Source organism: Muntiacus reevesi, chromosome 8 (genome assembly GCF_963930625.1).
Source record: "Muntiacus reevesi chromosome 8, mMunRee1.1, whole genome shotgun sequence".
In the NCBI taxonomy this organism is placed as follows: Eukaryota; Metazoa; Chordata; class Mammalia; order Artiodactyla; family Cervidae; genus Muntiacus; species Muntiacus reevesi.
In genome coordinates this window covers 84,590,556-84,616,322 of record NC_089256.1, presented here as the reverse complement: position 1 = coordinate 84,616,322, position 25,767 = coordinate 84,590,556, and the positions used below count along the sequence as shown (strand labels likewise).

At 36.6% G+C, this 25,767-nt stretch overlaps 1 protein-coding gene across 5 annotated transcripts in view; it reads left to right on the top strand.

The window, feature by feature from the left end:
- The window catches only part of MLF1 (myeloid leukemia factor 1), a 28,245-nt gene extending 3,315 nt beyond the window's left edge, over nucleotides 1-24,930 (top strand). Inside the window, exons 2-9 of one of the 5 annotated variants that reach the window (XR_010664195.1) lie at nucleotides 5,480-5,627; nucleotides 12,035-12,076; nucleotides 16,658-16,741; nucleotides 17,825-17,980; nucleotides 19,972-20,131; nucleotides 21,727-21,865; nucleotides 22,621-22,681; nucleotides 23,388-24,930. Coding sequence is in view for 4 of the 5 variants with exons in the window: in XM_065942726.1 (XP_065798798.1) it covers nucleotides 5,480-5,627; nucleotides 12,035-12,076; nucleotides 16,658-16,741; nucleotides 17,825-17,980; nucleotides 19,972-20,131; nucleotides 21,727-21,865; nucleotides 23,388-23,493 (835 nt within the window). In the remaining variant the exon portion in view is untranslated. The remainder of the gene's footprint in view (nucleotides 1-5,479; nucleotides 5,628-12,034; nucleotides 12,077-16,657; nucleotides 16,742-17,824; nucleotides 17,981-19,971; nucleotides 20,132-21,726; nucleotides 21,866-22,620; nucleotides 22,682-23,387) is intronic. The other 4 variants (XM_065942727.1, XM_065942726.1, XM_065942729.1 and 1 more) reach the window with 4 other exon arrangements.
- The last annotated feature ends 837 nt before the right edge of the window (nucleotides 24,931-25,767 follow it).

Here is a 25,767-nt window from a genome sequence, read left to right as displayed (position 1 = left end):
GGGGTCACAAAGAGTCGGACACGACTGAGCAACTTAACTAACTAACTAACTAACCCCATTACAGCTTCCCAGGTGGCGCTAGTGGTGAGAAACTACCTGCCAACGCAGGAGACATAAGAGAGGAGGGTTGGATCCCTGGGTTGGAAATATCCCCCGGAGGAGGAAATGGCAACCCACCCTAGTAGTCTTGCCTGGAGAATCCCATGAACCAGAGGAGCCTGGCGGACTGCAGTCCACGGGGTCACAAACAGTCCGACACGACTGACTGACTTCATACACACACAACCCCATCATGAGTGGAGGATGATCTGTATTTGCATTCAATAGGTGCCATTGTTGATGTTGGCACTTTCTAATTTAAACACTGTCCACGGGATATTCAGGCAAGAATTCTGGAGTGGGTTGTCATTTTCTTCTCCAGAGGACCCTGCTGACCCAGGAATCCAATCCGCATTTCCTCCATTGTGTCGGACTCTTTTACCACTGAACCGCTGGGAAACCCAGTTTAAACGCTACCGTTTTCTAAATAATTCACTAATTCGGAATCAAGGATATCAATCATAAGCACACTCTCCAAATTTACTTAATTAATCAAAAGTAGGAGGACAAAAAGTATATACTTCTTGAATATAAAATTAGAATTATTAAGTAAATTGAGGCTAGTAAAATATGGTATCAAATTGTCAAACATTTTAGAGATTTGAGTAAAAAACAAAATCTAGTTTTGAATCCAAGTATATTTGTTTTTAATGTTTACCTTTCTATAACAGCACGTTAAATTCATGAGAAAATTGAAGAGAAATTTTAAAAGTGATAAAGTTTGGTGTTTTATTGTATGCTTGGGACTTTGAGGGGTTTCCTTATATGTTTCAGAGCTGAAGTTATTTCAGTGAAAATTGCCTCACAGTATATATTCGCAGACACCTTTTCAAATAAATAATACTTGTAATTTGGTTAAAAACACAAAGGTTAAAAGCTAGCACTTCCTGGCATGCAGAGTTGGGTTTGTTTTTTTTTTTTTTAATCATCTTATCTTTACCTTTTTTTAAATGTAGATACACATATTTATTTATGGGTTTTGCAAGGGAATATGGATTGCAATTTATTTTCTAGCTCTCTACTGTGGTTTTCTCTGTGGACATGTTTGGTGCCAAATTTCATTCTGTTTGATTGTGGTTTGTGTCAGCAATCCTGAAAGAGGCCATATAGTCATCATAGTAGTATAAGTAAATTTTTCCTTACTTAAATGAAAATGCATTCTCATGGAAAATCTGAATACTGAAAATTTCATTAAGGGACTTACGCACCCCAAGATTTTGGTTCAGTCAGTCAGTTCAGTCGCTCAGACATGTCTGACTCTTTAAGACCCCATGGACTGCAGCACACCAGGCCTTCCTGTCCATCACCAACTCCCAGAGTTGACTCAAACTCATGTCCATTGAGTCAGTGATGCCATCCAACCATCTCATCCTCTGTCGTCCCCTTCTCCTCCCACCTTCAATCTTTCCGAGCATCAGGGTCTTTTCAAATGAGTCAGTTCTTTGCAACAGGTGGCCAAAGTATTGGAGTTTCAGCTTCAGCATGAGTCCTTCCAATGAATATTCAGGACTGATTTCCTTTAAGATGGACTAGTTTGATCTCCTTGCAGTTCAAGGGACTCTCAAATGTCTTCTCCAACACCACAGTTCAAAAGCATCAATTCTTCAGTGCTCAGCTTTCTTTATAGTCCAGTTCTCACCTCCATACATGGCTATTGGAAAAACCATACCCTTGACTAAACATACCTTTGTTGGCAAAGTAATGTCTCTGCTTTTTAATATGCTGTCTAGGTTGGTCATGACTTTTCTTCCAAGGAGCAAGCGTCCTTTAAGTGTCTTTTAGATTTTGGTTACTATCATTATTTTGTTTCTATTTTCCATATATGGATTTTTTTTCTTCAAAATTAGAACCAAATTTTATGGTTATAAATAAATTATTTTCCTTAATATATACCATAAGCATTTTCCTAGTCTTTAGATATTCTTTCAAGCTTGAATTTAGTGTCTGCAAAATATTGCATCCTGTAAATATGCAAGGGCTTCCCTGGTGGCTCAGCTTATAAAGAGTCTGCCTGCAATGCGGGAGACCTAGGTTTGATTCCTGGGTTGGGAAGATCCCCTGGAGAAGGGAATGGCTACCCACTCCAGTATTCTGGCCTGGAGAATTCCATGGTCTGTATAGTCCATGGGATTGCGAAGAATCAGACACGACTGAGCAACTTTCACACTTCACTAGCTTAACAGGTATGCAGAGAATACTTTTCATATAAATATTTAATCATATTTCAAATTATTAATTTAGTTTATATACATGATATGACCTGTTCCTATTAATAGCTTTGCAAAGTGTCATCATATTTCCAGTATATTTTCCTAGAAGAATGAAACATTAATTTTCAAGAGAACAATATGAATAAGTAGAAAGAAGTAAAAACTCTTCTTACCTGAGAAAGAAAAGTATACAAAGTTAATTTTCAAAGTTTTAAAACCACTCCTTGCTTCCATTAGAGATTTACCCTTTGTTAAAAAAAATTCAAGCTTGAGCAGGAGAAATCTTAAAAGTCTTATTTCTAAGCACCTGCTGTTTTGGGTGGACATAAGTTGAACTCACTTCAGGATCCAGCTAGATTTCTTCCCAAATGGTCCAGACAGGTGCAAAAGCCAGACTGTGAACCCATTTTTTTAAGCAACCTTTTTTTGTGTGTCAACAAAGAGAAAAAAATGTTTTTGACATTTGTTCTATGTACAAATATACCTACTCCTATTTGAATAAAGAGAAACCTGGACACCATTTTTAATGAGCACATTTAGTACTGAATTTTTAGCCCAATTAGAAAAATAAATCTTATTAAATGTTATGTTTCTATAAAAAAGTAATAGCTGTTTAATTCTCATCTATTTACTGACCAAAACTAGTATTCCCTGAAATATCTTTCCTTGTTGAATTTGAATCTCATCCACGTATCTGAAGGGAACGCTGAGTGTTTTTTTAAGTACCTGCATTTTAATAAGAATGAATAGTTTAATATCCCCATCCTTGTACCCATATCCTAAACTCTGAATGTCCAGTGAGTATAGAGATCTCAGCAGAAGGAGACTCTTTTGAATCATTCATTTTGAAACATCAAGTAGTATAAAATTGTTTAATTCTACATAGTTCTATTTCTTTCTTATTCTTTAAAGATTTTTATCATGACACAGTTTGAATGTATATTACAAAAGTGTAAGGGTATAGTACTGGGTGTACCCCTTAATCAAAATTTCAATATATACACCTGCTTTACCCATCTCTATTGCTGCTGCTGTCTTTAAAGTGTTTTAAAACAAATTCCAGAGTTCTTGTATTTCACTCATATGTATTTTCAAATACATCTCTGAAAAATACTTTCATCACCACAATGCCATATTTACATCTAATAAGATTAACAATAATTCCAGTTTCTTGCTATCACCTGGCATTGAGTATCATCTGGATATGAAACACTTTGAAATAATCTGGTTTTGAGATAAAAACTAGGAATTATTTCTTAGACAACTCACTTATTGGTCTCAGAACTACTTGAAAGTCTGTACCTTTAAGTAACAACTGGGAAGATAACATACACCAATTTCTGATTCCTTAATTGTAAAGTAACTTTTGAACTTCAGGTCTTTATTTGGGAAAGCATAAAGCAACTCTCTTTCTGCCCACTAGTCTCACTGGGTGCCATTGATCTATTAAATTTTTAAATTGTCACAACTTCCTCATAGTGCTAGTTGCCTCTAATTCTGCTGAAATAGTGATTTTCAAACTTTTTAACAGGTGGCAAATCTAAGAACAGTAATCTGTTACATTTCCCTTGCCCATCACTCCTATCAGTAAGCCAGATCCAAAACTTTATCCTACAAGAATTCATGGGAAGATAATCTTATTTATGGCATTTTTCTGCATTGTATGTGTAATATTTTTCCTTGATCATTCCTAAATATATTAGAGTCTGCTTTTAGCTAGAAAGAATGAAATATGAATAATCTCTAAATAAACCTAAATGCTCTAGTGTCTTCATTTTATTATATTTCCTAAGTGAATTTAGGGCAAGCGTATTTCTGTAGTTAAATACTGAATGTTACTAATTTGGTTGAGAGTAGCTTAATTTTTGGACTCCTGTTGAAAAATTGTCTTCTGCTACACTAAGAGCATGCTCAACCTGCACACACTGGGGAGCCCTTTCCTTTGATGACTTTGTGTAAAATTTGTCAGCAGGAGGGAGGCTGAAAAGTAGGGGAATGTCCCCAAGTGGATGAGTATATAAAGGACAAGAGGGAGGACAGCAAGAGAGCAAATGAAGAAGTAAGATTACTGACTTGTTACAGTTTTTTAGTACATGGATCTATCATCCAGACTAGCACTGGTCCTACTGCAGAGGTGGTTAAAAGTTATTGTGTTGGTCAGGTATGCAGAGAAGCTGCTAGTTATCATTTGTAAATATATTTCTTTTTCTTCTTAACCAGTTTCCTTTAGAACAATTGATACTGCACAGGAATAAACAGATGTGAAGAAACAAAACGGTCAGGAAACACTCTCATAAACAGCCCTCCTATTAGATTTATTTGTTGAGAATAGATTATAATTGCTGGAAATCCTTTAGACGAGTTAAAAACACTCACCTTTACACCATTTATAGTAAAATTGATATAATCATTTGAAACATTCTACAATACAGATTTCTACATTCAATTTTCAAAAATTACGCTCAAGTTGAATTAGGGCCATAAGACTTGAGAACTACATATTTTTGGAGCAAAGTTCTGTCTTAGCATATAATTAAAACTGATACTTTACTAAAAACAGTTAGGAAATGTATTTATTGAAACAAAACTTAGTAACATCTTACCATGAATACCAAAATCTGACAAGCTTTAGGGTTTTCATAAAGATAAATTAGTACTCAGTTGTGTCCGACTCTGCAACACCATGGACGGAGCCCACCAGGCTCCTCTGTCCATGGGATTTTCCAGCAAGAATACTGGAGTGGATTGCCATTTCCTTCTCCACACAGAAATATATTGGTGTACTTTATTTTACATTTGAGTGAGAGTTGCCAAAAAATAAGCTTTATTACTGTTATGGAAAAAAACCTCATTTATACAGTCTGAACTGAACATTTACATTGGATTTAATTGTAGAAGTTTTCCCCCATTTCAATTTTCCATATTTACACATGCACTATAAGACTTTTAAAAGTGAGAAAACTCTCATTTTAAGATGTAATAACATCCAATATCCAGCAATTACGACCTTTATAAAGTATCAAAGTGCTTTGCATTTTCAAAAATGTTTTTTTAACTCCTTTTGTCTCTTTAACAAGCATATTAGCGCCAGATCATTCTTTGCAGTATTAAGCTGCCTGCGTGTTAAATTCCAACATTTACACTTACATGATTGCATGTATTTTCAATAGTGATTCTTTCATCGCACACCGAGATAGTATGCAACAGATGATGAGAAGTTTTTCTGAACCTTTTGGAAGAGACATGCTCAGCATCTCTGATAGGAGAGGAAGAGCTCGTAACCGTATGGGACGTGAGGATGAAGAAAATTCCTTGACTGTAAGTTCTTTATTTTAAAGATAGTGAAGAAAAGTATTACAGAAGAGCTTATCTCTGATAATAGGATAGGATTAATGTTATAGAAATAACCCTTATACACAGGGAAGGACCTGTTGAAAAGCAGAATTCTTTGACAATGAAGTGTTAACTGTATAGAATTGCACTGTGATACCAAAACTGTTAGCACCATAGGGTTATATGTTATAAGCCAAACTTAAGACATTGTTTTCCATGTGAACCATGGAAGGAAGAAAAACCATGATAAGGTTTTTCTCACCTTATCATTTACTCCCATGTCTTAAATTAGGACAGTCATGGAAATATCCTTGCATGCAACACTTTTTCTTCTTGCTTTAAAATAGCATCCAAAACTGTAGTATAATGCTTTTTATCTACTGGACCAGGAAAACCCAATCTACTCCTTGGCTACCTTGGGCCTTCAAAACTTAGATTAACTTTTAAAAGTTAATTTTAAAAGTTATTCAAAAGACTTGTAGAACTACAGTAAATATTCAGAAGTCTTGTCTGAGAGCACAATTAAAAGGTTACAAACAAACAACAAAAACCTCAGGATATTTATATACCTTAGCTGTTTTCTTTTCTGCTTATTTGTGCTACTTTTTCAGCCTCAAGAATGGCAGTTCTAGAACAACAAATCCACAGGAGTTTCTAAAAAATAAATCTCTACAGTTCAAATGTAGAGCTTTGGACCTCAGTAAACATTTTTTAACGTATTTCTTTTTAATTGAAGGATAATTGCCTTATAATATTGTGTTGGTTTCTGCCATCCATCAACATGAATCAGCCATAGGTGTACCTATGTCATCCCCCTCGTGGCGCTGTCTCCCTCTCCCCACCCCATCCCACCCCCTCTAGGTTGTCAGAGCCCCAGATTGAGTTCCCTGAGTCATAAGCAAATCCCCACTGGCTGTCTGTTTCACACATGGTAGTGGATATGTTCGCATGCTACTCTCAATAAACATTTTGAAGTGGTCAATTGAGAAACTTCCAGGATTTTATATTTTCTATTTGTAACAATCTTGTTGTTAAATAGAGCAAAATGTTTCAAATACTCCTAAGAAGTTTGATAGATAAAATTACATTTGCCATTTAAATGAAAGTAATCTTCATATTCTTTTTTACATACATGTTATTCCAATATATATATTAGTTTCATTCCAATTATTTTTAAATTTGTTAGTGTGGTCATTATGTTTATTTTTTAGTTTTAGGACTATAAATTTCCATAAAAATCTAAAATTAAGCCCAAAGGAAAGAACTGTCAAAGAGAGCAGAAAAATCAAATATGGCATTCTGAAGTTTTATCTTTCCCATGAGCACTGAAGAATTTTATATATCCTTATAACCGTAGCAAGGAAGGAGCAGGGCTGGACATAGTGCTTTGTGCTGATATTTGCATGCATAAATGAGCTGCTTGTAGCCTTTGTGCAAAAAGTGGGAGGTGACTGTTTTATTCCCTTGTTAGCACAAAAAGGAGATCTGTTTATAATTCAGCTGTAAAGTTCTTAGTGAGGATGCCTAAGCTGTAACTCTGCTGGCTATCCATTAGAAGAAGAAATGTTTTTTTCCTGAGAACCTGTGCTTCAAAAATCTGAATGTTTAATGAGCTGGAATAAGAAATATATAACCAATAGAAGGATAAATTTATTTGAAACTGTAGTTTATCTGATTCATAATTTAGAACAATTTGTATTTTAGCTTGCTTCATATTTGTCTTGCCCAGGTGGCTTGAAATCAAGTTTTGAGAAACCAAAAAGCCCACATAGCTGAACTACTATGGCTGCATAAATGTGATGATTTCATAAGGAAAGTTAAGTAAGAAAACAATTCTGAATACAAAGAAGACCAAGACCAATATTTGAATGAAAAACTAAAATAGTTGCTACCGAGTTCAGTTTCTAGTGGCATAAATTAACTTTTGTCTAAGATGATTAAATCAGCTCCCTTATTATTAATCAAATCCCTTACAATTGTACAATGCAAGTGACAAATAGATTCAAGGGATTAGATCTGATAGAGTGCCTAAAGAACTATGGACAGAGATTCGTGACATTGTACAGGAGGCAGTGATCAAGACCATCCCCAAGAAAAAGAAAGGCAAAATGGCTGTCTGCGGAGGCCTTACAAATAGCCGAGAAAAGAAGAGAAGCGAAAAGCAAAGGAGAAAAGAAAAGATATAGCCATTTGAATGCAGAGTTCCAAAGAATAACACGGAGAGATGAGAAAGCCTTCCTCAGTGATCAGTGCAAAGAAATAGAGGAAAACAATAGAATGGGAGACTAGAGATCTCTTCAAGAAAATCAGAGATACCAAGGGAACATTTCATGCAAAGATGGGCACAATAAAGGACAGAAAGGTCCATACCATGGACCTAACAGAAGCAGAAGATATTAAGAAGAGGTGGCAAGAGTACACAGAAGAACTATACAAAAAAGATTTTCATGACCCAGATAATCACGATGGTGTGATCACTCACCCAGAGCCAAACATCCTGGAGTGTGAAGTCAGGTGGGCCTTAGGAAGCATCACTACGAACAAAGCTACTGGAGGTGATGGAATTCCAGTTGAGCTATTTCAAATCCTAACAGAAGATGCTGTGAAAGTGCTGCACTCAATAGTCCAGCAAATTTGGAAAACTCAGCAGTGGCCACAGGACTGGAAAAGGTCAGTTTTCACTCCAATCCCAAAGAAAGGCAATGCCAAAGAATGTTCAAAATACCGCACAATTGCACTCATCTCACCTGCTAGCAAATAATGCTCAAAATTCTCCAAGCCAGGCTTCAACAGTACGTGAACCGAGAACTTCCAGATGTTCAAGCTGGTTTTAGAAAAGGCAGAGAGGAACCAGAGATCAAATTGCCAACATCCCTTGGATCATTGAAAAAGCAAGTGAGTTCCAGAAAAACATCTATTTCTGCTTTATCGACTACACCAAAAGCTTTGACTGTGTGGATCACAACAAACTGTGGAAAAAAGAGATGGGAATACCAGACCACCTTACCTGCCTCCTGCGAAACCTGTATGCAGGTCAAGAAGCAACTTAGAACTGGACATGGAACAACAGACTGGTTCCATATAGGAAAAGGAGTACATCAAGGCTGTATATTGTCACCCTGCTTATTTAACTTAAATGCAGAGTATATCATGCGAAATGCCGGGCTGGATGAAGCATAAGCTGGAATCAAGAAATATCAATAACCTCCAATACTCAGATGACACCGCCCCTATGGCAGAAAGTGAAGAAGAACTAAAGAGCCTCTTGATGAAAGTGGAAGAGGAGAGTGAAAAAGTTGGCCTAAAACTCAGCATTTAGAAAACTAAGAACATGGCATCTGGTCCCATCACTTCATGGCAAATAGATGGGGAAACAATGGAAACTGTGAGAGACTTTGTCTTTTGGGGCTCCAAAATCACTGCAGTCATGAAATTAAAAGACGCTTGCTCCTTGGAAGGTAAGTTATGACCAACCTAGACAGCATATTAAAAAGCAGAGACATTACTTTCCCAGCAAAATTCTGTTTAGTCAAAGCTGTGGTTTTTCCAGTGGTCATGTATGGATGTGAGAATTGGACTATAAAGAAAGCTGAACATCAAAGAATTGATGCTTTCGAACTGTGGTGTTGGAGAAGACTTTTGAGGTCCCTTGGACTGCAAGGAGATCCAACCAGTCAATCCTAAAGGAAGTCAACCCTGAATATTCATTGGAAGGACTGATTCTGAAACTGAAACTCCAATACTTTGGCCACTTGATGTGAAGGACTGACTTCATTGGAAAAGACCCTGATCCTGGTAAAGACTGAAGGCGGGAGGAGAAGAGGACGACAAAGGATGAGATGGTTGGATGGCTTCACCGACTCGATGGACATGAGTAGAGCAAGCTCCAGGAGTTGGTGATGGACAGGGAAGCCTGGTGTGTTGCAGTCCATGGGATTCCAGAGTTGAACATGACTGAGGGAATGAACTGAACTGAAGATGATGAACCATAGGTGTAGGCTAAAATCTGTGTGTAGCATTATTCAATAGAATGCTCTGGACGATTTAAATGTTCTGAATCCACCCTATGGTTAGCTACATATGACTATCAAGACTTTGAAATGTGCCTAGTGCCACTGAGGAACTGAATTTTTAATTCTAATTATTTAAAATTAATTTTAAATAGCCACATGTAGCTTTTGGCTACCTTAATGAAGGGTATGATAATATTCAAAGAGAGTGTAAAGCTTTTAGCTTTTTTAAAAAAATCAACACTGAGTAAAGGACACTAATCACTTAAAGGTGAACCTATCATCTTATTTTTTTTTAAATAATAGTAATCTCTTTCAGCATTTTCCCAAGAGAAATGGCTGTCCTCACCTACCTATTAAATAGAAAGTAAATCGTGATTTTACTATATCAGATTTAGACCAAACCATTTCATAAAATGAGTTTCATGGTATTTTATATAGTAAATACTGCTAGGTAGTATTTACTTACCTCTCCCATCTAAAATCAAGTGGTATATATAATATTATTTTCAATTGCATTATATTGTACCAACTATCTTAGAAAGCTAACACCAGTGAGATTTTTTTTCTTGTTCAAGCTATGAAAACTCTTTGCTAACCAAGAGTGCCAAGCACTGCCCTAGGGCAGTTGAAGGGCAGAAGTAATTTTTAAGTACAGGAATTTCATCTGGTTACAGTAGGTTTTCCAAGGAACATTCAGCTTCTTTTTAATCAAAACTCTTTCTTTTCCTCTGAATGAGTTATACTGCTGAGATATGACTCTCCTTTTTTCCCCTAGGGTGTGATACATTTGACATGTTTATGTCTCAGTATGAAAGACTTATGTCAAAGCAAAACTAAACACATTAATTAAAAGAAAACAAAAACAGACAAACAACAGTAACAACAAAAGACCTCTATCCCAACTTGACATTTCTAAGTCATATAAAAGTAGGAATAAAAATTAGAAATTGACTATAGCAGATGGACAAATCAGCTGCCTAGTTTGAAAACAACACAGCTAAGTAAAGAGCAGGCTTTTTGAGCATGCTGGCTGTTCTGTTTGAACTTTTTATTACTAGTTTACACAAAGCTTTTTTTTTCTCTTTGTGAAGTTATAAGTTTTAAAATGAGTATTTTGATTCAGTAGTGAGCCATATGCTAATGCTTTTAAGCATAGTGGATGAAAATTTATATTTCAAATATACACTTGATAACCTTTTCTTTATTTTTCACCCATTTCTTGGCATTTGTCTTCGTTATCAGCCCTATTATGAGGGAAAATAGAGATTCCTACAAGAGTAGGAAAAGCATCAGCTATGCCATTTCTTTGTACTATTAGCTTTTTCTTCAGTTCATGATTTCTTTATTGGGATGTTTTTAAGCCAGTTGTCCATTTTGGGTCAGTTTTGTTTAAAACTAGATCATTTAATCTGTAAGTTTATTTCATTAGGCAGTTTATAATTCAAGATATAACATATAACCATCTGATAGATTGAGAGATGGTGCCAGAGTCAATGTAAAATCTGTTTTTCCTTTCAGTTAAAAGAAACAGAATGAGGAATTTTCTTGATGTACAAATACACTTTGGAGATTACTGTTTTAATTTATTATAAAATTTAAACACAGTTTTCTCTAGTTTTTTGACATAACTTACACAGGGAGAAGATTATCACTGAATGATGGTATAATTTTGTATATACCTTTTACCAGGAAACTCAAAATTTATTTTCAGCATTTGAAATTTCCAAGTAATGAAAGTTTTTAATTTATACATGTATTTAAAATTTTATTTTTATTATTCCATCTATTATGCTTAACATTCTTTTTCCTATCAGAGACTAAATATTTTTAAACCTATATGCATGATCCTTTCTGAAGTCTGTATTTCTTATTCTATATTAGTTCTTAGGAAGTATCCATTAAATTTTTTGACCAGTATCTCTTTGAAGCTTTTGAATTGTTATAAATACAGATACTTTTGATTTTTAATTGGTTTCAGGCAAGATTAAATGATTTTTTAAAAATATGGAATCGTTGAACAAAAGAAAGATGATATAATCTTAATCATTATACCTTATGTGTTAATTTTGGTGTGAATTTGCATTTTCTTTGAAAAATGTTTGTCTTAGTCCATAGCAATTACTTTCTCTTTAATAAATACTAGAGTGGTCTTATTTAAAAGAGATATGTGGTCTCCTTGTATGTCTTCTAGGCTCATGTCAGGCTCTACAATGAATAATAAGCAGATAACTTTAAATATATATATTGAGCTCTTTTTGATTAAACGGTTTTGTGATTTGGTTAGCTCTGAACTATGTAATTATGTAGTGCATTACTTTCTTTTTCAGAGATTGTTGTATAATAAATATCACACCAAAATTAACCGGATTTTTTTTCTAGGCAATGAGTTCTCTCGTGCCTTTTGGCAGTTTTGGTGGTATGGTTCGTATCATAAGACACAAGCCATTTTATTAATATTTTCTGACAATATTTTATTTTTCATTAACTCAAGCATATTGAATCGGCATGCCATCTCACTTTCATAACAGCTTTTAGCATTTGTTACTGAAAACTTGTTTCATGTGTTAAATTTGTCTTAGAATGTTTAGGCCTGTGTTTTGTGGAGTACATCACGTCAACATAAAAAAATCAGTTTTCCAAAAGAAAAAATACATTTTGGTTGATGACGATTCACTTTACTTACAAAAAGGATCCCCGTAGTTGTGTTTAAAAGTTGGAGACTTCCACGTGCTTATACTGACTTTTCAAAAAGCGAAAAAACACCAAACTGAGGATAGACAAGCACATCCGGAACAGCTCAGACTGACGGCTTTCTCTAGGGCTCTGTTGTCAGTTCAGTCATGCTTTCCTTTCCCATGGCCAAGTACTTTGCAGTCACCTTTTTCCTCCCACCCCTGTTTTTCTCAGAGCCTTTGGTCCTCTGTTTCTCTGCTGCTAATTTATAATAGACTTAAATGCAGTCTGGGGAGTAGCAGAGAATAGCATCATCATCTTGGAGCACTTTCTATGCATGCATCTATACGCTCATGAAAAAGTTTTTTGAATTCTCTTGTGCTAGACTTTAGCCGTTTCTTACCTTCAAATTTGCATTATAACATTTGTTCTTCCTGATCAGTGTTTTTAGTGGGACACGCGATGAAGGGTAAAAAACAGCTGTAGCACAGAGTTACCAGTTGAGTAATCCAGGAAGTTCAGTGTGCTTTGGGCACACAGACCTTTGGGTTGGTGGAGTGGAGATCAGTTAGAGACTTTGTGAGCCTGAAGGATTAATAGGAATTAGACAGGAAAAGCTGGGAAGAGAGAAGAGAGATCAACACAGAGGAAACAGCATGTGTAAAGACCAGGAGGCTAGGGAGCCCAAAGATATTTGGGTATTTGGCCCTAGGGTGTGAGTTGGAGAACAGGTATAGAGACGGATGATGAGGGTACCAGGGGGGACTTCTTTTGGCCCTGATAAGGACTGTGGACTTTAACAAAAGAGCAGGAGAAGCAACTGATGAATTTTTGTCAAAATAGTAGGAAAATCAGATTCTTATTTTTGTAAAAGCATTGTCCCTGCAGGGAAGAGAGATATTAGAAGGGGCCAGAGTGGAGGCAGAGAGGCTAGGAGGCTGACAAAGTGTTCTGAGAAGTATGAGTGATAGATAGCTTCTACTCAAGTAATAGCTGTGGTGATAAAGAGAAATAATCTCTTCTGAGAGAGTTAAATAAGCAAGTGGATAGCACTTGGCGATTCGTTGGGTTGTTGGATCAGTAGAGAAGGGGAAGAAAAGTTTTATGCTTATTTTTCTGGCCTGAGGAATTAGGTAGATGAAAATGCCACTGAACTTAGGAACAGAGCATTGAGGCAGTGCCAGGATGAGGGCAGGCGTGTTCAGACGGTCATTTCAGTTCTGGGTGTTTTGCAGTTGAGGCATCTGTGGGCTGTTCAGGTTGATTTATCTAGTAAGCAGTTGGATATATGAGCTTGAACTGTGTTACAGATAGTTAGTTCATTCATTCAGCAAATGTTTATTGAGCCCTCCTATGCACCAGGGGGCTTCCCTGGCGGCTCAGACAGTAAGGCATCTGCCTACAATGCGGAGACCCAGGTTCAATCCCTGGGTCGGGAAGATCCTCTGGAGAAGGAAATGGCAGCCCCCTCCAGTACTCTTGCCTGGAAAATCCCATGGACAGAGGAGCGTGGTAGGCTATAGTCCATGGGGTCGCAAAGAGTCAGACATGACTGAGTGACTTTACTATTCATATGCACCAGGAGTTGTTTCTAAAGTACTGGGAATATGGGGATGAGTAAGACGGAGACAATAGCCCTGCCTTCACAGAGGTTATCTGCACAGAGTAGGAGGACAGACAATAAAGAACAAAATAATTCAGATAGTCTGAGTGCTTTGAAGGAGACTAAATGGGCAAATGATCCAGGGACAGGTTCAGGTGGAGCAGACATTAGACAGTAACCCTTCTAAGGAGGTGATACTTGAATGATGAGAAGAAACTAACTATACTGAGTCAGGAGAGAACATTCCAGGCAGAGAGAAGAGCCCCTGTACAAAGTTCCTGAAGGCTTCTGAAGCCCACTGGAATCTCAGCTCTACCCCCTCCCCCTTTTGTCAAGGTGTTGGGCCACCCCCATAGCAAGTACAGACACATCTTTTAATGGCTGACAGTGAATTGAGAAGAGACAAAATATACCCAAAACATGTGATTTTTCCCCCTCACTTTCCTTAGGCTAGCTTTTTAGTCTCTCTTGAATTATCTCTTAAACAGCGTTGATTCTCAATGTAACGCTGAAACAGTTCGCAATATTTCCGGAATTGTGTTGAATCTCTGAAATGCAGATTAATTCTGTTGCTGTCCTCTGCATCCTAAGTGTGAAAGTTGCTCAGTCGTGTCCGACTCTTTGCGACCCCATGGAATTCTCCAGGCCAGAACACTGGAGCGGGTAGCCTTTCCCTCCTCCAGGGGATCTTCCCAACCCAGGAATCAAACCAGGGTCTCCTGCATTGCAGGTGGATTCTTTTCAAACTGCGCCACCAGGGAAGCCCAAGAATATGGGAGTGGGTAGCCTATCCCTTCTCCAGCAGATCTTCCCAACCCAGGATGGGACCGGGGTCTCCTGCATTGCAGGCGGATTCTTTGTCAGCTGAGTTATCAGGGAAAGATGTATCATATTTCCTAAACGTGTCTTTGTTGTTCTGTACTGTGGTTAGACGTGAAGTGATGTGACAGTCACTCAGGTGCGTCCAGCTCTTTGCAGTACCGCGGACTGTAGCCCACAGGCTCTTCTGTCCACGGGACTCTCCAGGAGAACCCTGGAGTGGGTTGCATTCCCTTCTCCAGGGGATCTTCCTGAGCCAGGGATTGAACCTGGGTCTCCGGCATTGCAGACGGAGTCTTTGTCCCTGAGCCACGGGGGAGGCCCACAATGGTCAGTGCAGACTCTGAAGAGGAACTTGACTTTTCTATTTCCTGTTGTGTGTGAGCGTGTCAGTCACTCAGTTGTGTCCAGCTCTTTGCACCCCCATGGACTGTAGCCTCAGTCCATGGAATTCTCCAGGCAAGACTACTAGAGTGGGTTGCCATTAGCATTAAAAACCCAATAGAAGGCAGAGACGTAGACGGACCTTTGATAGTTCTTTACTGAGCCCGGAAGGGTACAAGGCAAAGAGCCTCCAGAAGGGCAGAAATACCCGCACTGCTTAACAACGCCTCACATGTGGGAGCCAAAGACTCCTGCTGCTTGAGCGGGGAGTGCTGGAACCGGAAGCTCCTTCTGGCAGCAGACGATGCTTTGCCTCACACACGAGAATTGTGCTCAACGTTTTGATTCCTGGTGGTCGTTCCAGTGGTAAAACCTAAAACCAGCAGGAGACTTTTCTAGAACAGTGTTTCACTGCCTCGACGGTGCCACTTTCATGAGGGCCGGATAAGTTGCTGTGGGAGCTGTCCTACATTCTCGTGCTTTGTGGGACGTTTAACAGAATCCCTGCCCTGTCCCTGGATGCCAGGCATACACCCTCCTCAGCTGGGAGAAACAAAAAGGAGAGTAATTATTGAAAAATGTCCCCCTGGGGTACAAACCACTCTTGGCTAAGAAACCACTGTCCCAGAGGAATTTTAACTGTTCTTGGAGAGGAGCACACCTCACGCTTCGAGGGCATGCCCTATGGAGCAATCAGTGGTAGGCAGCAGTTCCGAGACCTGCTAGTGGAATGAATCAACCTCCGTCACTTGGCGCCAACTCTGGCGCCAACTCTCCCTGGTGGCTCAGACTATAGAGTCTGCCTGCAATGTGGAAGACCCGGGTGTGATCCCCGGGATGGGAGGATCCCCTGGAGAAGGAAAGGGCAACCCACTCCAGTACTTTTGCCTGGGAAATCCCATGGATGGAGGAGCCTGGCAGGCTACAGTCCATGGGGTTGCAGAGTTGGACACGACTGAGCAACCGACGCTCACGCTGATGGAAAGGAGGGCTGGCTTCTCCAGAGTCAGCTTCTGTCAGCCACGTGGTCCTGCTGGAGATGACACTGTTATCTGACACTCAGGTTTTATTTATTTGCCTGTGGGATATACAGAGGTAAGAAGGAAAAATTTGAAGACTAGTCTATGCTAAAGCTGTGCCAGCCCAGTATATACCACTCAGTATTTAAATAACAACCGAATTATGTTTTGAGCGAGTTGAATGATGTGTATGTGTACATTTATCTGTTCTTGCATGGATATTCATGTGGACATATACACATGTATGTCTGCATGTGTTTATAGTGTTACAGCTTCCTAACCGCTTATATGCTGGCTGTTTGGGATTGTGTGTATGCTTCAGATTTTTCTTTAACAAATCGCTTCCATTGTGTAGTCATTACATTATCTTTGCTTGGTTGATCACTGCATGAGATCCCACAGCAAAAGTCAAGGAAAAAAGGAAATTCAGCTGTTTGGGGAAGGTGGATTTGCTTCTTTCATGTTGTATTTATAGTTAATAACATACTTCCTAATGTCCTGTAGCATACAGATGTCAACCCTTTTCAGGCAATGGACCGAATGATGTTAAATATGCGAAACAGTATGCAGGAATTACAAAGAAACTTTGTAAGTACTAAAAGATGGATGAGAATGTTGTTTTCCGTTATTGGTTCCCTGTGTTATAGTGGCTTTCAACCATTTTCTAACCATGGTCCCCAGAAACTAAAAAATACATCTTACATCATGACCCTACTTGTGTACTGTATATATTGTACACCTGAAATGAAAGTTTCATGAGAAAAGGATCATGCTGTTTACAGAGTCTATTGATATTTTCTATTTTATTTCATATTTTAAAAATCCTGATCACAACCTATCAAAATGATCTCTGAATCTACAAGTTTGATAAACAGCATTACTTAAATTTCCAAAATAAAAAATTCAACCTCAAAAATATTTATTCTGGTGAAGGTCACTATTGTAAATGAACATTTTATATGAATTTAGATTTTTTTATTATGTATAACTTGTCTACTTAAAAAATTATAGCATCTAAATTATTAAGTTTTAGTGTTTAAAAATAATTCAAAATAGAAATTTTAAGAATGATATTTAGAAACTGGATTAGAGTCATGTAGTCTGAATACTTATAAACTAGTACTAATCTTACTTTTCCACTCATGACATTAATCATAATCAAAATAATAACTTGATTCAGTATGAAGACCAACCATATTAATTTGGTCATCCAGTTTGAAATCTAAGGATCATCTGATAATGTCCAAATCTTGGACATTAGAAGTGTAGCATTGGTACCCACAGAAGGTATACAACTTCTTGGCATATGGTTAAATGGCTCAACATTGGCAAAATTGCTCACAAAAGTTAACCACTGACTATAAAAGTATCACATGCTTCAGGACATAACGTCTATAAACGTAAGCCTTGAAGTCTTTGACCTCAAAGATTTGAGGATTTCTAAGTGAATCACTTGTTATTCATTATTCCTTACAGAGGAGTGTGAATTGGTACCTAAAATGGAAGGAGGTTAGGGCCTTCATGAGGGTACCATTTGGATACATCATACTGATCACATACACCATCTTTACTGGAATTTACAGCTAATGTTGTTGCTTATTTGAATCTTCTGACATTAGTTCTTCATATCTGACTGAACTCACTGGATATACAATCTATATTTACCTCCAGGGTCACCTTTCAATGGATCCAAATGGACATTCATTTAGTTCTTCCTCCGTGATGACTTACTCCAAAGTAGGAGATGAACCGCCAAAGGTTTTCCAGGCCTCAACACAAACCCGTCGGGCTCCAGGGGGAGTAAGTACTTTCTTGGAACTTCATAAAGTTACGGACGATAGATCACCTGTATCAAACTTTAGCTATTAGAATTTGACCTGGTGCTGGTGCGGAAAAGAGAGGAGGAAGAAAACGCAAAGTGTGAAAAAGCAATAAAGTTGACTGTAGTTGTTTATTTATTTATTTATTTATTTATTTTTGTAGTAGTTTATTTTAAGGCATTCTTTGTCTCCTCCACTGGTAGTGGGAGAGAGAGTGCAGGATCCATTCTGCAGTGAAGGGAACAGTGCAATAAAATGGGTCACATGAATTTCTGATTTTCCAGTGCATATAAAAGTAACATTTATTCTTTTCTGTTGTTAAGTTTGCAATAGCATTATGTCTGAAAAAGCAATGTACTCACCGTAATATAAAGGCTACCCGCTCCAGTATTCTGGCCTGGAGAATCCTAGGGACTATATAGTCCAGGGGGTGGCAAAGAGTCAGACACGACTGAGTGACTTTCACTTTCACTTTCCCTCACTTGCACCCCCACCTACCTCCATATGTGCCCCCAGCCTTTCTTACCTTCATTGTCTATTGATGTTTATTACCTTTACATGTTGACAAGGGAAGTAGGCACTGAAGTCTTTATTTCATGAAATAAATGTCTACAGTTGGTTTATATTCGAAGTAAATGAATTTTTTAACTCATAAAATATTTCAAGTGTACAGACAGGACATAGAGAATAATATAAATACCCCATATTTCTTTAATCCAGTTTAGTGAAGTCATAATGCTTTTCTGTATTTAAGTTGTCTTCTGTTTTCTTTTTAAGCAAAAATGCAGTTAAACTTTCCAATATGCTCCTCCCTCCTTGCTCCCTTTTCCCTTTCTCCCTCCCCAAAGAGAACCGTTTTCTTATACAGGCATACCTCATTTTACTGGCCTTCGCTTTACTGCACTTCACAGGTAAGTTGCATTTTTTGCAAACTGAAGGTTTGTGGCAATCCTGGGCTGTCCAGGTGATAATTAGCGATTTTTAGCAATAAAGTGTTTTTATATTATGGTGTGTACATTGCCTTCTTAGACATAATGCCACTGCAAATTTAATAACAACAGAATAGGATAAACATTACTTTTATATGCCCTGGAAAACCAGAAATCCGTGTGACATGTTTTATTGCACTATTTCCTTCATTGCGGAGGTCCAGAATGGATCCTGCACTATCTCTGAGGTATGCCTGTACCTGGAACTTATCATTTTTATGCAGCTTTTATGATTTCATTACTTATGTATGCTCCATATACAATATAGTGAATCATTTTACAGGTTTCTAAACTTTCTATAAATGGTTTCCTAGCATATGTGACTTTGCTCTGCAACTAGACTTTGCTCAGTAATTGCTTCTGAGATTTGTTCAAGTTGATATGTGTAGCTCTGATTTCTTTATTTTAACTTCTATATAATGTTCAAAATATGAATATACCACAGTTTTAAAATCTCCTTTTCTAATGATAAATACATAGGTGTTTATAATTTTTCACTTATTGATCTTCATAGCTGTCTCCTTGTGCAAAAAAGGGCTAGGAATATTATTATTGGATTGGAGGAGCTGTGTGTCCTCATCCTTACCTAGAAATTACCAGCTTACTATCATGTAGGAATTGAAACAGTTGACTCCTACAGATTTTGGTTTGAGAGTTGCCACTTCTCCATTTATTCGTTAGTACTTATAGTAAAGAAAATTAGGGGTTGCCTGTCTAATGGATGACTTAAATGAAAACAATATTTAAGTCATTTCATGACTGCTGAATAATTAGTTGCCCTTACATGTGTTCTTTTTTTTTTAATAACTATACTGGTTCTCTTTGTCCTAGACATTTTAATTTTAAGCAGGTCAGGAAACACCAGAGAATTATTACCATAATTTTACTACCAGTTGGTTTTAGAGCAGTAGATTTATGTTCTTACCTGTATAGGTAAGTAGGTTCTGAGGAGTTTATATTCTATATTTATATAAATAAAAACTAATTTTTATTTTCTTCATTTTCATAGATAAAGGAAACCAGAAAAGCATTAAGAGATTCTGACAGTGGACTAGAAAAAATGGCTGTTGGTCATCACCTCCATGACCGAGCTCATGTCATTAAAAAGTCAAAGAACAACAAGACTGGAGATGAAGAGGTCAATCAAGAGTTCATCAATATGAATGAATGTAAGTTATCAGAAAAAGTGGCATTCTTCCTCTCAAAGTTAAAATAGCAGCTGTACCAATAGAACTTGGTGAGAATGTTTTTAATAGAAACATTTTATATGATGTTCTCTCAGGCAGTTTATGAATTGTATATGTAGGCAATACATTACCAACATAGTAATAAAATTGTACTTTCATTGTAGATCTGTTTTTTCATAGTGATTTTTTTAATGTTGAGTACCATTTATTTTTTATTTTATACTCGGAAAATGGAATCTTTTGTTTTTTAGTAAAGCTGTCATTAGTAAAAATTAGTTTTTATATATTTGTGGTTATCAAAGAAGTATATTTGAAAAGCATAAAAAAGTACAAAGAAAGAAAATAAAATCACCCATAATTCCAACCCAAAACACTAGTATTAATGTTTTAGTATATATATTCCTAATAGCTTAATGTATATATAAACATATAAACACATACTTTTCTTTTTAAAAATTAGTATTTTACCATCTATATAGTTTATATTGTGCTTATTTTAATTCCCAACTATAATTTTGAACAGCCACCTATGATGTTACTTTTTCAAAAACATTCTAAATGGTTACCTAAGACTTTTACCATGAATTGGCCATGATTTACTTAAACTATTCTGTATTGTTGGGCACTCAGGCCTTTGTATAGGTAAGATTTAGATATCTGATATTGTTAGATAATATATATGGATCAAGCTCATCTTTTCCATTTCCTTTATTTTCTACTCATTCTTTAAGGCATTCAATTCTTTCTAGTGTCCTAACTCTTCTCATTATAGTTTTTAAGTTATATTCATTTCCTGTTTTTAGAAAATATTTTGAATAAAAATGGTTTATCATAGTAAAGAGTTTTAATTATTGTTTCACTTTAGAAAAAGAAATTCTCTTAAGGTTGGAATTGGAAAAAATTATTCTTATGCAATGAGATGAAAGCCACAACGTCTTCACCTTTCTTTAATTTTAACCTTTGCAATTTGGTCATATTTAAATATATACAGAATACTTCACAATAATTAACATATTGAAGAAAATTTTGGCAAAGTAACATTGTGGTACAGGCAATCTGAAAGAACACATATTGTCATTTACTTATCGTTATTATAGAATTTAGATTACCTACTTCATAGCAACATAAATTGGCAGATGACTAACCTATCTTAGGAAACTGAAGCAGAAACTTGTGAGGCCAGATTACGTAGTGAAATTGTGAGAGTAATAGGAAGTGCTAGCCCAGGAGGAGTGTCCTCCAAGTACAGCGGAAAGTGGGACCTCTGTGAGATGACCCAGGAAGAAAGAAAGACTGTAAGCCAGTGTCTCTGGGTCATGGGGTCCAGGGATAGAATAACGTGATATCCAGGCAGCTGTGTGAGAAAACAGCTCATCAGTAACCAGATTACCAGCAGGAATAGGAGAGGAACAAATACAAAAGGAAATCTCTCTCTGAGTCAGAGACCTTTATATTTGAAGCAGTTTCCTGTCTGTAAGGTTAGGCCGATGGAAACACCAGGGAACGTGTGAGGAGCAAAGCAGGTACTGACAGTTGACACCTTACTACTTACCCTTTTATTTTGATATTTAACGTAGGTGATGCTCATGCTTTTGATGATGAGTGGCGAAATGAGATTCTGAAGTACCAGCCAAGGGGACAATGGCGCAATCTAGATAACTCTAGGATGCGAAGTGTTGGTCATGAGAATTCAGGATCCCGAGAACTTAAAAGAAGGTAAAAGTTATTTCTAATTAAATTGCGTTTTTTAAAGACAAATTAGAAGGAAAGTTACATAATTTAACCTCTGTTATCAGGAAGTTTTGATTGATGTCCAGGTGGTTTGTATCAATGTTTTGTGAAAGATGTAATAATTTTAAATTACATCTGAGTATTCCAACACATATTTAAATTTGTACCTGAAACCCAATAATATTTTAGGATTGTATGACTAGTAACTCACTAGCAAATTATGCTTTAGACAGTGGGACTAAAATCCTCCTGAGGAAAAGTGATATACTATAATGCAGTTATTCTTAGGCACCAGAGTCTCATCTGGAGAGAGTAGGAGCTGTACATTCTGTACTAGGTAAAGATACCGGCATTTAGGAATATGGTAAGGGGAGAGCTAAAAGGCTGAACAGAACTTCCCTAACAAGTCAAAATTGAGCATTTAATGGTAAACATGTTTTTAGATACTTATGTATTAAATAGTATGTTACAATATCTGTATTAGATATTTTGGAAGAATTTTGCAAAAACTTTAGCCTCATTTGGAATTACCTTCTGGAATAGATGTGAAATACAAATGTGCTAAAACCAACTTTAAAGATGAGACTTGGACACATTTAGTGTGCATTCTAGAGTTACAATTTAATTTGGTTCTCTGGGGGAAAATTGAAAACACTACCTAATTCCTGTTGACATTAGACTTGAAAGAGAGAGAGAGAGAGAGAGGCCTCACCAGGCCTCAAAACAGAAATCTGTTCTAGGCTCTGAGAGTGGAGGATCGCTGCAGAAGGTGGAAGTCTGCCCAGAACCAGCGAGCAACAAGTGGGTACCGAGGAAACAGAAGCCTTGTGCAGAATGTTGTGTGCTAGCGTCTTTTATTTTAAAATACTTGTCTAGGAATTTAGAGCCCTAATGTTTTCCATAGAAAACTTGCTCCCCTATTAATTGTAAACCATAATTGTCTCGCTTTGAAAAGTTCATTGATAAAAACCTAACAGTGCTATAATCAAAGCTAAGTTTGACTGTGAGATTCAGCTCCCAACTAGAGAAAAGCATGCTCCTTAGAGATGGTTTAGAAATCTATAACCCTGTCAGTGGCATTTTCTGTAAACCAGCACTGTCCAGCTGAACTTTCTGAAATGATTTTTTGCAGTGATGAAAATGTTATACATCTGTATGGTAGCCACTATCCACATGTGGCTGTTGAATCACACTTGAAATGTCAGTGATACTGCCAAGGAACTGAATTTTGAAATTCCATGTTATTTTAATTGATTTAAATGTAAATGATGTGGCTAGTGGCTACAATGTTGGATAGCATGGTTCAAAGGTAAACAGTTATATCTGTCTCAGAGAAGCAGCTGCTGCTCTCTTAAATGTTCAGTGAAATTGTCTGCCATATGTTTTTCAAAGCTATTATGGAACTCTTGAGATAAAACTCACCTTGAATTACAGTGGCCTTTATCAAGTGTTGATATTTTAATGACCACTTAAAAATGATATTAATGTTCATATGTATATTTCCTAGGGAGAAACATCATCAAAGTCCAGCCATTGAACATGGAAGAAGATCAAATGTTTTTGTGGACAAACTCAACATCAAAGGATCACCTGTGAAAATCAACAAAAAATAAATAGCATTGCATTTGATTTCTTTAGTTTTGGTTGTTTTAACAGAGAAAGTAATGGTGCTGGGTAATATATGTAAGACCAATCTTTTGTTATTAAATCAGTACTGTTCTTAGCAACTTTCTTCTGAATGTTCTTGAAAGTACTCGCTTTATATTGTCCCTACTTTAGGAATAAAACTTGAATCTTCAACAGTGCAAGCTGTTAAACATTCTATAACACTCTTTAAAACATAACACATACTGATTTTGCTTTCATAATTATTTTTATTTTGGTTATGTTTTCCCCTGCATATTCAAGATTGAACGTACAACTGTTCTATCATATAAAATTAGTAAACTGCTCAAAAATAGTCCCAGTTTTTTTAGCAACACTATAATAGAGTGATGTTAATAAAGGCTAAAATTATTTAGCTCAAATTTTATAATGTGTTTATGTAGCCAGCCAGCTTAAAGAATTTTTAAAAATAAAGCAAAAACTATACTAGTACTCTTTTATAAAAAATTAGTTATTATTTTGATAAAGGACATAAAGAATAAGCAAATAGTTCATTTTTGAAGATATTTTAAATTGCTAATATACCTGAATTTTCTCCTTATCATTTTTTTTCTTTATTTTTTTCCCATTTATTTTTATTAGTTGGAGACTAATTACTTTATAATATTATAGTGGTTTTTGCCATACACTGACATGAATCAGCCATGGATTTACATGTGTTCCCCATCCCGATCCCTGCTCCCGCCTCCCTCTCCACCCCATCCCTCTGGGTCTTCCCAGGGCACCAGCCCGAGCACTTGTCTCATGCTTATCATTTCTTTATACAGTGTATCGTTTTTTGTTCTGTATTACATTTTTAACACTCATCAGACTTTCCATTGACCTTTCTCTTTAACATCTTAAGGTAGCATATTTCTGTTCTCCTTTCTCACAGACAGCTTAATTTATCTCCATAGTTAAGATTCTAAAGTTGGATTGTCCTTGGAGAAACTCTGCTCAGTCTCTTTGTGACATTTAGAAAAATGCATTTGGTATTCTGCAGACCTTAATGATTGATTGTCTCAAAATTTCTTAGACAGGTGATGTGTGTGTTTGAGCAAGGTACTTAATAATTCAACTGTTTCCTTTTTAATTATACTATTTAAAAATTCAGCTCTTTAATTTTTTGTTCTAGAATTAGAGCATTGATCTGTTTATATAAATTTAAGCATAAAGCTTATGAGAATATAAAATCTTAACTTTTTAAGTTTTTGTTGTTTCAAAGGGAGAAAAAAGAACAAAGTCAACTAACAGTCTATAATCCTAATATCTTCCTTTTTAAACTTTGGAATTAGAATTGTGTGATTGTGCTTATACTCCCAATTTTCTATATCATATCCTGTTAATATTACTAGTTGTGTTTCATGCCTTTAGTCACTAAAATAAAATGCATATGTGTCATCTCATTTTTAGAATGGAAAGTAATTGAGCACGTATCAGTTAAAGATGTTAAAATTTTCCTCTTATGAATAATGAGTATACTAATAACATACTATTACACATTGGGAACTTATCATAAGGCATAGGTTTTAAATAATATGTCTGTGTAAATTCACTGGATAGATCAAAATCCAGTAGACACTGTAGTTATTCTAAATTATTACACTGATCGCTAACTCAAATCATTGTATTCAAATATGAAACACACTTGAATAAATATTGTACTTAGAAGAGTATAATTTCCATGCATCATATAACAGAATTCATAGATGCTTTTTTCACCCCAATTTGTTCACTGTGGCAATCATGTTAAAATTAAATTAAATATGTATTTCCCCTTCTGCCACCATGCTTCCTAGGGGGCTATTTATAAAATATGTGACATCCAGAGATTAAATGTCAATTCTTTACATTTCACACACTGCTGAAATTGACTTTTTCCGGAATTTATTTTTATCCTAATTCTGAAGTCAGTGAAAATCACTCAGTCGTGTCCGACTCTTTGCAACACCATGGACTATACAGTCCGTGGAATTCTCCAGGCCAGTGGGTAGCCTGTCCCTTCTCCAGGGGATCTTCCCAACCCAGGGATTGAGCCCAGGTCTCCCGCATTGCAGGCGGATTCTTTACCAGTTAAACCATAAGGTAAGCCCATTCTGAAGTCAACTAGTATAAAAAAGAAGACTCGGCATAACTTGTAGTTCACATTTTTTTTTTTATGGACAACCACTGATCTTCCTGGAAGTCTGTGTCTTTGGGGAATATAAGGATATTAACTGGTGAATGTGGCCTTGACAGTAAGG